The sequence below is a fragment of the Mytilus californianus genome, unplaced genomic scaffold (genome assembly GCF_021869535.1).
Source record: "Mytilus californianus isolate M0D057914Y unplaced genomic scaffold, xbMytCali1.0.p SCAF_5, whole genome shotgun sequence".
NCBI lineage: Eukaryota > Metazoa > Mollusca > Bivalvia > Mytilida > Mytilidae > Mytilus > Mytilus californianus.
In genome coordinates, this window is record NW_026262701.1 from 76,826,874 (window position 1) to 76,840,769 (window position 13,896).

At 30.4% G+C, this 13,896-nt stretch overlaps 1 protein-coding gene across 2 annotated transcripts in view; it reads right to left on the reverse strand.

Annotated features, from left to right (window-relative positions):
• Nucleotides 1–1,631: 1,631 nt before the first annotated feature.
• LOC127703079 (uncharacterized) overlaps nucleotides 1,632–13,896 on the reverse strand; it is a 182,639-nt gene continuing 170,374 nt past the window's right edge. For both annotated transcript variants that reach the window (XM_052207485.1, XM_052207487.1), the window contains 3 exons: nucleotides 11,558–11,644; nucleotides 5,488–5,631; nucleotides 1,632–4,772 (listed from right to left, as the gene is read on the reverse strand). Coding sequence is in view for 1 of the 2 variants with exons in the window: in XM_052207487.1 (XP_052063447.1) it covers nucleotides 4,503–4,772; nucleotides 5,488–5,631; nucleotides 11,558–11,644 (501 nt within the window). In the remaining variant the exon portion in view is untranslated. The remainder of the gene's footprint in view (nucleotides 4,773–5,487; nucleotides 5,632–11,557; nucleotides 11,645–13,896) is intronic.

Sequence of the window (13,896 nt, forward strand, 5' to 3'; positions counted from 1 at the left end):
GAAATACTTATCTATTGTGTTTTTTTTTTATTAAAATCTTGCATGTACATAAAGTTAGCGTGCAATTTAAACTGATATTTGCACTAGTGCAATATTGCTGTAAGTTATGGAATCAGCGACAGAACTAAACTGTATCATTTTAATGTTTTTCTATATAATAAAAGGGTTATTTGACGAGTATTATTAGTTACATAGTGCTAGTGACCTAATACGATATATATGGGGTCAGTACTATGACCTACTCTTCTTTATCCTGAAATGCTTAAATTGCAGTAACAAGTATCACATTATTTTCTTTTTCGTAAATTAAGTAATTATACAAGAACTAACTACACAACGATTACTAGTTCCTTTTAACATATAAAGAAATAATATTCTATGTAATATTTTACTGTTGTTCTACTCGCAAATGTTAATCTGTACTAATGAGAGAATACAAAAAAAAAATAAGGGACTACTACAACATTACGTAAGTACTGTCCTTTCCTCGATCTTGATATCTATTAAGCTTAATACAACAATTTATGATAAAAGAGATGATTTTTCATTTCCTATCGTTAATTATCCATTTTTAGATGGTGACGTTCTCTTGTCACCATCTTATGGTGTTTATATATCTCAACTTGTACGATTCGCTCGTGTATGTAACAACGTATTAGATTTGAGCGAGAGAAATTTATATATTACTGAAAAATTATTACACCAGGGTTTTCGATATCATAAACTAGTCAAAACATTTACTAAATTTTATCATCGGTATAAGGACATCATTCGTAAATATAACTCAACATGCAGACATCTTATACGTTCGGGTATTTCACATCCAATCTTTTATGGTAATATTCTTTACAAAGCACAAAAATGTCAGTATTCACCTCAAAAGCTAACAAAACCTTTAAACAGACTTATTAAGAAGGGATATAGTTACGATACTGTTGTCAGGTCATTAAAAATTGCATACATGTATTTTGGCTTTAATATTGATTCACTTATAGGGTCTTTGCATCGGAATTAAACATATTTATTCTAAAACCAGTTGTTGGCATGACACGGGTTATGTTCTTCTCATATATTTTATGACGGTATAATACTAAACCCCTAACAGGAGAGATTGTGCCTGATACTCATATGATGAAGACATAATCTTTCAATCAGTTTAATTGAGCTGGCATGTCAGTAACTGCTAGTAGTCTGTTGTTATTTATGTATTATTGTCATTTTGTTTATTTTCTTTTGTTTCCTATTCTGACATCGGACTCGGACTTCTCTTAAACTGAATTTTACTGTGCGTACTGTTGTACGTTTGTTTTTTCTACATTGGCTAGAGGTATAGGGGGAGGGTTGAGATCTCTGGCCTTTGTTAGTCTTGTATCATTTTTAATTTTAGTTTCTTGTGTATAATTTGGAGTTTAGTATGACGTTTATTATCACTGAACTAGTATACATATTTGTTTAGGGGCCAGCTGAAGGACGCCTCCGGGTGCGGGAGTTTCTCGCTGCATTGAAGACCAATTGGTGGCCTTCGGCTGTTGTCTGCTCTATGGTCGGGTTGTTGTCTCTTTGACACATTCCCCATTTCCATTCTAAATTTTATTAATAGTCTTTTAATACGCGAAATCACTACCCCAAAGTTTCAAGTTCAAGTTTTTAATTTCATTAACAGGGGCATGTGAACAATTGCACAAATACAATGTAAGTATTCATAATATAAAAAAATAACAAAGTAATACAGTGAACCTTATAAACATTCATTAACATATATAAATGTGAAAAAAGTAATGCGTTTTGAGGAAGACAGTAAATTTCAAATGGACATATTGATGGTTGAAACAATATTAATTAACAACAGCTAGCACAAAATTGTGCAATTTTAAGAACAGCATTGTAAGAGACAGAATTAAACAACTCATAACTTTTGTCAGTATTATGGTTGGTAATATATTAAGATTACAAGGTAAAAATGATTTCCTGCCAGCATTGAGAAATGAGAAAACAAGTAATGATAGTCATCCCCTAGTTGGTTTTTATTACAAATGTCACAAATTCTGTCGTCACGTTCTAAAACCCAAAAGCGACCCCTTTCAATAGGGAGTCGATGATTAAGACATCTAAAATTGCATAAGGCTTTCCTCAAATCATCTGGTAAATTAAGTAAAAAATATTCTAAACCATGATTATATTTAAAAATTTTATAGTTAAGACATTGTGGTGAGTTAAAAATAGTTGTACCTCAATTCTGCTTTTAAAAATTGATCACATAATCTCTGTTTTACAAGTTTTGATAAACATATACATTTCGGTACACTTTGTGCAATCCAATATTCAGAAAATCCACAATCACTCAAAATATTTTCAATACATGCTATACACTTAGAATGGAAAAATCTTTCTTATGCATATTAAACAACAATTTGTACAACATAGCAGAAACCTTGTCTTGTTTATTACATATGGGCCTTTTCCACAAACCTATTATTCTGGTCTTTATAAATATGTCAGGTAAGAGCAGTTTGTAATTTTACCTTGGATTCAGCTAAAAACTACTGTGTCATCAGCATATAACAACAAGTATAATCTTTAATAAACAGAAATTTCATCAGTATCAAGTAAAAAATGGGTTGCATCACATACATCAGATAGACAATCATAAGCTTTGGATATTAACTCTACTAGGTCAATTAAAAACAGTGAGAAAAATATAGGAGACAGATTTTTGCCTTGGCGAACACCAATATTACTTTGAAAATATTCAGATAACTTTGAACCTTGCCTAACACAGCATTTAGCATTTTCATACATAGCATGTATAATAACAAATATATTTCCATCAACACAGTTTTGCAACACTTTACGCCATAAAGCTTTTTTATTAACAGAGTCAAATGTCTTACGGTAATCAACAAATGCACAATACAATAGTTTTTACGATACAAATATAACTGAACTATGCATTGAAGATTAAAAATGTAAGTTTTCCTAAAACCTGCCTGTTCTTCGCAAAAACATTCGTATTTTCTAAGTAACAATTTAATCTGTTATTCAGTACAGTTGTAAAAAGTTTACCATAACAACTCAGAATAGTTATACCCCTATAGTAATCAAGGTCGGCCATGTCACCTTTGCCCTTTATAAATTGGACATATAATACATGTACCAACTGACCACAGGTCAGGTATTTTACCAGATTTAAAAACAATGTTAAATATTTTTACATATATATCAATAATTTTCTGTCATGATTTTTCAAAAATTCATTTAATATCAAATCTGTACCACTTGATTTGTTATTTTTCAATAACTTAATTGCTTTGACAACCTCGGCTTCAGAAATGACAGAATTCAGTTCAACATTCAAATTAGTTACATCATTACAATCAAAATCCTCTTTAAAATCGCCATCCTGATCATGTTGTACATTACTCAATTTCTTAAAATGATCATAAAAACGTTCAAGTAATATCTTCTCTAGTACATTTGTCTTTGTAGTACTTGATTTATGAAGTAATGACCAATAAGATTTAGGATCACTTTGACTAAGATTTCTTAACTTCTTAATGAATTTTTTTTCTATATTCATTACATTGAGAATTACAAAATTTGTATAAGCTTTACTACATCTAATCAAATCCAAAACACAAGTAGTTCACCAATTTTTATCCACACAAGGAAGTTCTATTCAGTGAGCAGATACAATATACATACAATTATTTCTCTAATTCTTCGTCAATTTATCCCTTTCTGCACCAATTGTATAAAAAAATTTAATCAACGTGTGGTTCGTTTCATCTCAGTTCTTCATTGGTTAAAATCCGATTATGACGTCGAATTTTCTTGCTTTCCTCTGAATTTCCTATTGTGACGGCATGAAAAAAGGCGACCATGCCTGATGACGTCACATAGAAAGAACACATCTTTTTGCAGATCATTCGAAAAGAAGGAATAAGTTTGCCTGCATATTGTTTGAAAATCATTAGAGAAACACATTCCACCATCAAATCTCGTGTAATACGATATTTATTCACTCTCGACAGTTAAATTTTAAATATTTAAAACGCTCGGCGAGCCTCGCGTTTTAAATTTGAAAATTTAACTGTCTCGAGTGGATAAATATCGTATTACACTCGATGCAGTGATAGAATCTATATGTATGTAAACTATACAATGTAGGGAGGCTTTGCTCTGCTGATTTTAATAATATAAAACATTTTAATTTGATTTAATGTGACAAAAGCTTAATGACGATAAACATCAGTAAAGATTGTATTCTACTTATGCAGTATAACAGCCATATTGAGGATATTATGAAATACATTTTGTACTTTGTTTTCTTTTCCTTAACTCTATGAAATGATAGCTATACATTAAATTCATTCTTGAATGCGCAAATAAATAAAAAATCATTTAGTTGCTTGCCAACACAAGGAATTCAGGAATCATCTACATAATATACAATTTAGTTCTAACATGTTGTGGTGGGTTGTAAAAATGAAAAGAGTGAGTCTCTATTCTTTGTAAGGAGGGGGACTGGTATTGAAGACTTGTGGTTGTTGAATATTCATTATGCTAGACTGGGTACTAACACCAGATTGAATTTGTTGAATAATTGGTTCATTTGTGTTGATTATCTGGTACTGTTGTGCTGTTGGATACTGTACAACTGGATTGTCTGTGTGTTCTGTGCGTATCACCATAGTGTTACCCATCAGAACATTGGTTTGTGGAACAGTTAAAATCGGTCCAGACTGTGAACTATTCACAAATAAAACTCTTTGCTGTAAAATATAACAATAAATAAAATGCAGTGCACAAGGAAACTATGATACAAATAATGTAAAATGTCAGACAATAATTTAATTTTGGATGTAACACGTCTTCTGATTGGCTGAATTTTTTTTGTCTATCAGCTCATAGACATAGTAATTTTTTAATGTGACCCTAACGTCATCAACGGTTTTTCATAATTTACTCCTTAAAAATGGAATTTAGAATTAAATTATAAGGAATGACTTTAATATTTTTTCTGTCTATTCGAAATAACCCCAACTAAGATACAAATAATGTAAAATATCAGACAGTGAACTTTAGGTTGTAATGTAAATAATGTAATCAATAAAATATGTCAAAAGATTTTGTAATGAGTTTGCAGTTCATCCTAAATTTATTTATTAGTTCAAATCGGTTATAAGATTTAAGGAAGAAGGTGAAAATGTGGAGGATTTACAAGCGACGAAGACCATGACACAAAGCTCATACTGGTTCTCTAGACCACGTGAATTGAAAACACTTATCATCATTCCAATATTCTTTTTATTATGTAATGATACAAAATTTGAACGCTGGAGTTATTATCAAAAAATTGTAAATTAGTGATGGCAACATGGATTTGACATATTAATGACCGCTGTCTTTGTTTTAAGTGCATACTCGTTATAAGTTTAATCTATTAAAAGAAACTAATTCATTCGTTTAGGAATGTAAAGTTCATACCGTCTGATTTGGTATTCTCCAGGTAGTGCAACACTGACAACAGTATGAAGCAGAAATGATCGCCAATACAGATTCAGCAAATGATAACAGAGTAATGAAAATAGAAAGCATACCCAGTCCTTTTGACCCATCTATTATCGATCTCTGGAATATAATAATTATATAAAGAAACACAATTGACGTAAAACTCATAATGTTCCAAATATCAATTTGAAAATAATAATAATAGTTAGATAGTTATAATTTGTGAACATCACTACAAAAGTCCAAAAGTCTGAAAAGACCAATTTTTGTCTTGATTTGCATGAACAATTACTCGACATTCTCCAAATGTCTGACTTGTGTCTTAATTTTTCTTGACAAAATCTCATTTCTATTGAATTTGTATGAAATTTACTCGACAAATTCTCGACATTCTGAATATGGTCTTAAAATTTCTTGACAAATTCTTGACATTTGAATACTGTCTTGAAATTTCTCGACAGATTCTCGACATTCATATTTTTTCTCAGTATTGCTTGACATATTCTGAACATTTTGAATTGTGTCTTAAATTTACTTGACAATTCTGAGTTTTACAAATCATGACCAATATACATGATATAACTTTATCTTTATTTCTCTTTATATAATATACTGTTGTTTCAGTTACACTTGTTACAACAAAAACAAAAGTTGGGCATGTAAAATAATTGAAAATTTGGGTATATAAATATTTTCATAAATACAAATATGGCTATGAAATTTAAAGTATTAACAATACAAATGTGGGTATGTTGATAAAAACCGATTCAAATGTGGGTTTGTAAATAATTACAAATGTTGATTCCTAAATCTTATAAATAATTGCTAAATGATTAAATTAAACCAATCATACTGTAGACATATTTCATTCTACATGGATTGCATAATATTCAATGTTAATAGGGTAAATAAACAATTATTGTACCAAAATGTGTTTTTCATAAATAGCAAAGTGTTATTGTATCCTAATTCTTCCAAGGATTTGTATAGTCTTACTATACAAATCCTTGATTTAACAGAAGAAAATTTGTGTAAATTAATGTCATCTGTTGCAATATATATTAAGTATTACACGTGGACAGGATGTTCCCCATACAATTAAGGTATTCCAAATAAGTTATACACACCCCAGGGTATATGCGACTGTCATATGGAAAATTACTGCTTTACCTGTAATCTGCGGCGTTTTGCATTTGCGCCGATTTTTTCTTTCCTTTGCGCCGATTTTTTTTTTCATTTGCGCCGATTTTTTTACAGGTTAATTACAGGTAAATTACAGGTGAATGTTATTTTTCATTTAACATTATAGACCTCTTACGTTCGCCAGTTGGAATTTTGGGTCCTCAATGCTCTTCAACTTTGTACTTGTTTGGCTTTATAAATATTTTGATCTGAGCGTCACTGAAGAGTCTTATGTAGACGAAACGCGCGTCTGGCGTATTAAATTATAAGCCTGGTACCTTTGATAACTATTGTACAAATGTTATGAATTGTCAATCATAACATGTATATAACTGTTGTCCTCTGCTCACCACGGGGAGGTGGAAGTAGGATTTTGAGCAGGATAAGTCAATTTAAAAGCACTATGTTCACATACTTTAAAATCAAGAAGTAAAAACCTAAGATAAAAGCACTCCGTTTTTACTCTGTTTATGCTAAAATGACGAATTAAAAATCAATTTACAACATTAAAATCCATAAAAACGGAATACATTAAAATCATAAATCTGCTCTTGCCGAGTATTTATAGGCAACACATCTAATATATTCCTTTCTTGTGATTTCGTCTCTATATTTGTCGTAATTGTCAATAACGAAGTCCATCTTTTCTTTCTCTGGCTAACGTACAATGTGCTAACGTACAATGTATTGATGCGGGCATTTCTAGAGTTCGCATTTTAACATGCGTAACGACCTGGATTTTCTTAAATTAAACATAAGTGAACAACGTTAATAATCAGATTTTACCAATATACATTACCAGGCTGAAGCTAGCGAACAATAACTAGCGAACAATAAGCCAGCGAACAATAAGGCGATATATCTAAAAACCGAAAAAATGAATAAGACAGCAACGGCCGTTAAATGAAAAATATTTAAAAAGGCAGAAATTCCGTCCAAATATTGCAATTTCAACTTTATCATGAAATGGTATTTATCCCATCCATTGATAAAACTAGTCACATCTCTTTTTAGGCTAATATTCAGTACCACAGTAAATCTGCATCTGTCAAAGGATTATTTGTAGGTGTAAGACCACCAATGCACCCACTTCAATTTAGAACGTACAAACATGTATGTAAAAGTAGTCCTTCCCTGTAAAATATAACACCTTTGATGTCATTGTTTAATTGAACTAAGATATACATTTGCAGAAATGGGGGTTGGCCTATTCCATGGCTTCTAGAGAAAAATAATGAGGGGTGTCACGGGGTATGACTATATAGGTCTTGTAGAAAAGAAACAGGCGCATCTTTTGCGCAAGGTATCGAAGGGCGCTATGTTCAAAAATCTGAAACTGGAGCTCAAAATTTGAAAAAATTGTTAAAAACAAAGGGGTTGGCCTATTCCATTGCTTCTAGAGAAAAATAACGAGGGGTGTCACGGGGTATGACTATATAGGTCTTGTAGAGGAGAAACAGGCTTCATCAACCTATCAATCTACTCCTGCAAAATCGGGTTTTAGATATATCGCTTTATTGTTCGCTGGCTTATTGTTCGCTAGTTATTGTTCGCTAGCTTCAGCCTGGTATATACATTCAAGGTATAATAGTACATGTACAAATATTTACTCAACAGTGTTAAACTGTAAATACATTAAGTAGCAAATACAAAATCGGCGCAAATGAAAGAATGAAAATTTTAAAAATCGGCGCAAATGTCACACGCCCGTAATCAGCCATGCAACTTATCAGTTGACTGACCATGCCACTACAATTTAAAAAGTTTGTTCATAGATAAAAATGAAAATCATCATTTTAATTAAAAAATTTTGAATTAAAATGGATTTTCTTCATCAAAAATTATGAAGTGAAATAATTTAACATAAAAACAAATTGGATAATTTCCCAAAGATGAAAAGAAAACTATTATCTACTTCAGGAATAATAGAAAACTGTATTTATAAAGGTCCCATCAATGATTTCTCTAGAACTCATTGGTCTTATGAAATGGATCTCAAACAGACACGCATGATTAAGATCTAATCATTTATTTTGTTCTATGATTTCTTGAGAAAAAAATCAGGAGGGCAGTATCCAAATATTTAGTTTTGATAAAAAAATTATGAAATTCAACACTCAGTTTTGAATAAAAAATGTTTTTGGTTGTTCTAATAAAATGAATAAGTTTTTGAATCAAGATGGGAACAAATTCTTTGTCCCAAACGAAAGTCCCCCCCTTTTTTAGCCACACACACGCATAAGATGAATGGTGGGGTTCAAAAGAGACACCTGGTCACATTTTAAAACTGCCTCAAGTCACCCATTTTAGTAAAGCAAATTTAACTGGCAGTTTTTTGACCGGCAAAAATCAAAAATGGTGTTTGTCAGTAACTTTGACATGAATTCCAAGTGAAAACATTTTAATTAAACGTTTGTTAAAAAGTAATTCAAAATTAAACTACATGGGGGTCATTCGGGGTTGTCCACAAAAGGTATCTTACTATACAAATCCTTGATTCTTCTAAGTTTAGCTATAATAAAAATGAGTAAATAACAGCAAAAGAAAGTGTTTAAACAGTTCAGAATGTGTCTATACACAATTCAAGCGAAATTTATACTGTTGAGATATTGTCAAGACATCTTTAAGACCGTCAAGAATGTGTCGAGATATATTCAGACAGCTTTAAGACTGTCAAGAATGTGTCAAGACATATTCAGACATTATTAAGAATGTCAAGAATATGTCAAGACTGATCGAGACAAATTCAAGACAGTCAAGAATTGGTCGAGACTAATCAAGACTCTAATCAGATGATACAGAAAGTGTTGACAATTTTAATACTGTCAAGACACTTGTCAAGAAAAATCAAGAACCTTATTAGACAAATTCATAATATGTTAAGAATTTTTAAAAACAATTCAGACAAAGAAACAATGTCGAGTAATAAATTGATGCAAATTTAGACAAAAATTGGTCTTTTCAGCCTTTTTGACTTTTGTAGTGCATGTCTGTAAAGAAATACTAGGTGTTTTATCGTTACTGATTTCTATTTTCATATATCCATATTCCAATGTACCCTACCGTCAAGTAGTGTCATTTTCTCTACTACCGTTTATTATCCATCAGAAAAATTCCCAGATTAATAGCCTTCAATTCAAGGAATTATCTTTTAGTACAAAATTGTAATCGTCAAAGCCAATAAAATGTATTTACAAAATGTCGAAAACTTTAAGGTTATACAAAGCGGCATAACCCTAATAAGTTTCTACAATTCATGATAATATCATGATCTTAGAATAAAAATTAAATAACAAAAGGATCAAATTGCTAAAATATAGAAAATATATAAAAAAATATTGGCAAAATATATTAAGAATGGATAGAATGGCTTACGAAATGAAGAATAAAAGAAGACCTCCTGTCCAGATCATCTTACAGGCTTACCAGGCTTGGCCCAGTATTGTTGTGAATCACAGTTTATGGCCAAATTTAGAAAAAATCCATTTAAACTCTATTTAATTGATAAATTTAATAACACGTAGTGGTACGGTTACCTTGATGATGCTGTTGTTTTAAATAAGCAACAATACTGAAAAGATTTACCCAAGGAAACTTCCTTTTAATACATCTAATATTAACAGCAATAATTGTCCTTTTCATGATTTGGACATTTCAGTTTCGCACGGAAAATATCAAAACAAAACTTAACGACAAAATAGACGATTTTGCGTTCACTATTGTTACTTTTCCTTTTTTGACAGTGACGTTCGTTGGCTTCATTTTTCATATTTCCTAACTTGATTCGCCCCTGTCTGTAGTGAAGTATGGTTTCAATGAACGCATGCCCTTGCGCAATTCCAAGATATAAGTAAACAGTTTCGACAGAATATAGGATCATAAGTTCTCATTACTGTACATATATAGCAATACATATTTAGTTATGTTTTAATTTTTCAATAACAAAATCAATGTTAGTACCAATATAAACAATATTTAGAGACTTTACTACTGTTTTGAATTGAAAACCTTTAAGAATAAGTCTATCAAAAGGATCATCAAAATCACCGTAACAATTAGGTATTGATATCCCGTTTTTCAAAAGAATTCTACAGGTAGAGCCAAACTTCGAATTCACAACCAAATATTTGTGTCTATGAAAGAATTTGGAAAAGTTTTAATTCATTTGTGGTAACGAAATCCATGAATTAATAATTTACCAGTTATACATAATAACATAAACGGTACCAATTTTTCTGCACCAGATGCGCATTTCGACATAAATTATATGCATTAAAAATTAAAGACTTCAGACACGGGCATAGCGAATAAATTGTGAAATATACATACCGTAAGAAGAAGGAGCCAAAAGAACATCACCGTAAAAAAAAGGACAATTAACAATCGGAAACAAAAAAATCGTCTCTTTTGTCGTAAATTTTTGTATAGAGTTTCCCTTGTAAAACTGAAATATCTACATCTAGAAAAGGACAACTATTGCTGTATGCATTAGATTTATTTAAAGTAAGTTAAAGTTAGAAACTTCTTGATTATGTAAAGCAAAATATCATCAAGGTAACGGTAAGTGTTTTTAATTGGCTGATTAAATTTCATTTAATTAGATAAAAGAACTTCTGTTTGATAAGATTGTGTGCGAGTATAGTGAACCGAATCGGAAAATCATAACTGTTTACTGAAACATACAAAGAGTTTTAAATCATTTTTTAACATTTATAATTCATACTCGAAAATATCAAACTAAACATTTATGTTACATTTATTAAGAAATCAAGTAAGTACAAGTAACTATTAGTCAAATGAATCTTATATGTGCCGTTATTGTACATGTTGATTTGTAATATACCAGTTTTAAGTTTTAACTTACTACGATTGCTCCGATCACTCCAAGGGTAAAAACTGTTAGGAAAAAGATCGATGCTCCAATAATACTGCAAACCATAAATCCAACTTTCTGAAGTAAAAAAGTTAAAACAAATCTACAGCATTCTGGAAATAATAATTGCACTGAAAATATGTTTAACCGCAAACATCAATATACGATTTAAAATAGATTCTAGAAAAAGCCTGTGTCGCTCAACTAGATCTTTGCGCATATTCAGCAGTGACAACTCTCCAGCATTGTATAGACTGATATATAATTCATGACTTTAGTCGCTTTTTGTATTGATATCATTTTTTGCTATTTAAAGTCTTTTTCTAACTCTTCCAGATTTCAAGATAATTTTCAAAAATGCCGAAAAATATTAAAACAATTATCTTTTAAGAGCAATAACTCCCTTAAGGAGTCGTCTGACAGTTTCGAACGTGTAGGATTTTTGTAGATCTTGTCTATGATTTTATGGGAGGGGGTTGGGCGCCCGAAAACATGTTTTACATCGCCAATTTTTTGTATATGTCTGTCCAAAGTCAGGAACCTGTATTTCAGTGGTTGTTGTCTGTTGCTGCATGTCATATTTGCTTTTCGTTTGTTGTTTTGTACCTAAATTGTTGGTTTTCTTATTCAATTATTTTACATTTTGTTATGTCAGGCCTCTTATAGCTTGCTATGCAGTAGAGGTGTAGCTCCAGGCATGGGGTAATGCAAATTTGTAATTGTAATGCATGGTAATGCATTACATTTTTCCAAGAAATTGCATGTAATGTGTAATGCAGCAATTTTTGCATTACATGTAATTGTAATTTAATGCATTTCATGAGCAAAAAGTTGTGTAATTTCATGCATTACATTGCATTACATGGCATTACTTTTTTCACATACTCTAACAGATTGTTGTAGATTTAACTAATTTAAAAGCAGAATTTAAGATTTCTTGAATAACTAAGATCATAATCATTTGAATATTGATTTTCTATTTAATATTTATTTTTCATCTTAAGGTAAGACTTTCAATAATTAAGATATTGTATTATTATGTCTGAAATATTTCAGACATATATATTTAAGGTGGTACCCAACACCTTGACTTATATCAATTTGGCTCGTTTAATTTTCATAAAATTTTGACAAAATGTTTACTTTGACCCTTTGACAAAAATATATAAAAATTTCAAAAAATTTGAACCAACCACTTTATCAGAAAAATTTCGTTGGTTATATAGCAGTTTGACAAACCCATATTTTGATCATTGAGAAGCTTAATATTTCCTTAACAATACAACGTAATTAAAACGTTTAGCTGATTTTTACAGAGTTATCTCCCTGTAGTGTTAGGTACCACCTTAAAAAATAAAAATAAAGTGATATAAATACTAGAATGACCAAATTACAATTCTAAATGAATAACACAAAACTGTATATCAGATTGAGTTCTGTTTTTTTATTTCATTTTATTTCATTTTCCTGCATAAAAAGATTGATATTTGAAAAACATTAATGTAAAAGTGTTCCATTGATGTCAAAAGATCAATGGATACCTTGTCATGATTAAATAACAGATAATTTAACATTGTCATAAAACACTTAATTGGTTTGTATTACAATCAATGTTTTCACCATTTGACACTTGATCATAAATTAAGCACTTTGTTATAGAATTAGGAAAGAAATTCTCAGTAAATATTTTGATTGAAATTAAAAAAAACAAATTTATATTTATAAAAGCAAAGTTATAATTGAGTTAAAATAAGTATCAAACTCCATCTCTGTAATTTCTTTTTAGAGAAAACACAGAGATGTATACCTTGAAACATTAAAACCAATGATAGAAGAGCAATCAATTTTGATAGGTTTTGTGAAACAGTCGGGTAGTCAGAAATATCATCTTTTGTGACTTCATGTTGTTTTTCAAAATATTTGATTTTTCTTTTCACTTAATAATAAAATTTACAAATGTAATGTGTAATTCAATGCATTACTTTGCAAAAGTAATTGTAATTTAATTTTATAAATGCATGTAATTGTAATTGTAATTTAATGCATAGTTTTGTCAAAGTGACTGTAATATAATGCATTACATTGCAATGTAATTCGCCCCATGCCTGTTTAGCTCATTGTGGAAGGTTTACCAACAGTTTAACATCTGCGTCATTTGGTCTCTTGTGGATAGTTGTCATTTTTTATCATACCAAATCTTTTTATTTTATATTGCTTATCATTTTTGCCAGTTCAAGTTTATCTCTATCAAATACAGTGTTTAGGTTGATAAGGAAAAACGAAACAAAATGGTAAAAATCGTCATCTAATGACAATAATTCCTTTAAGGA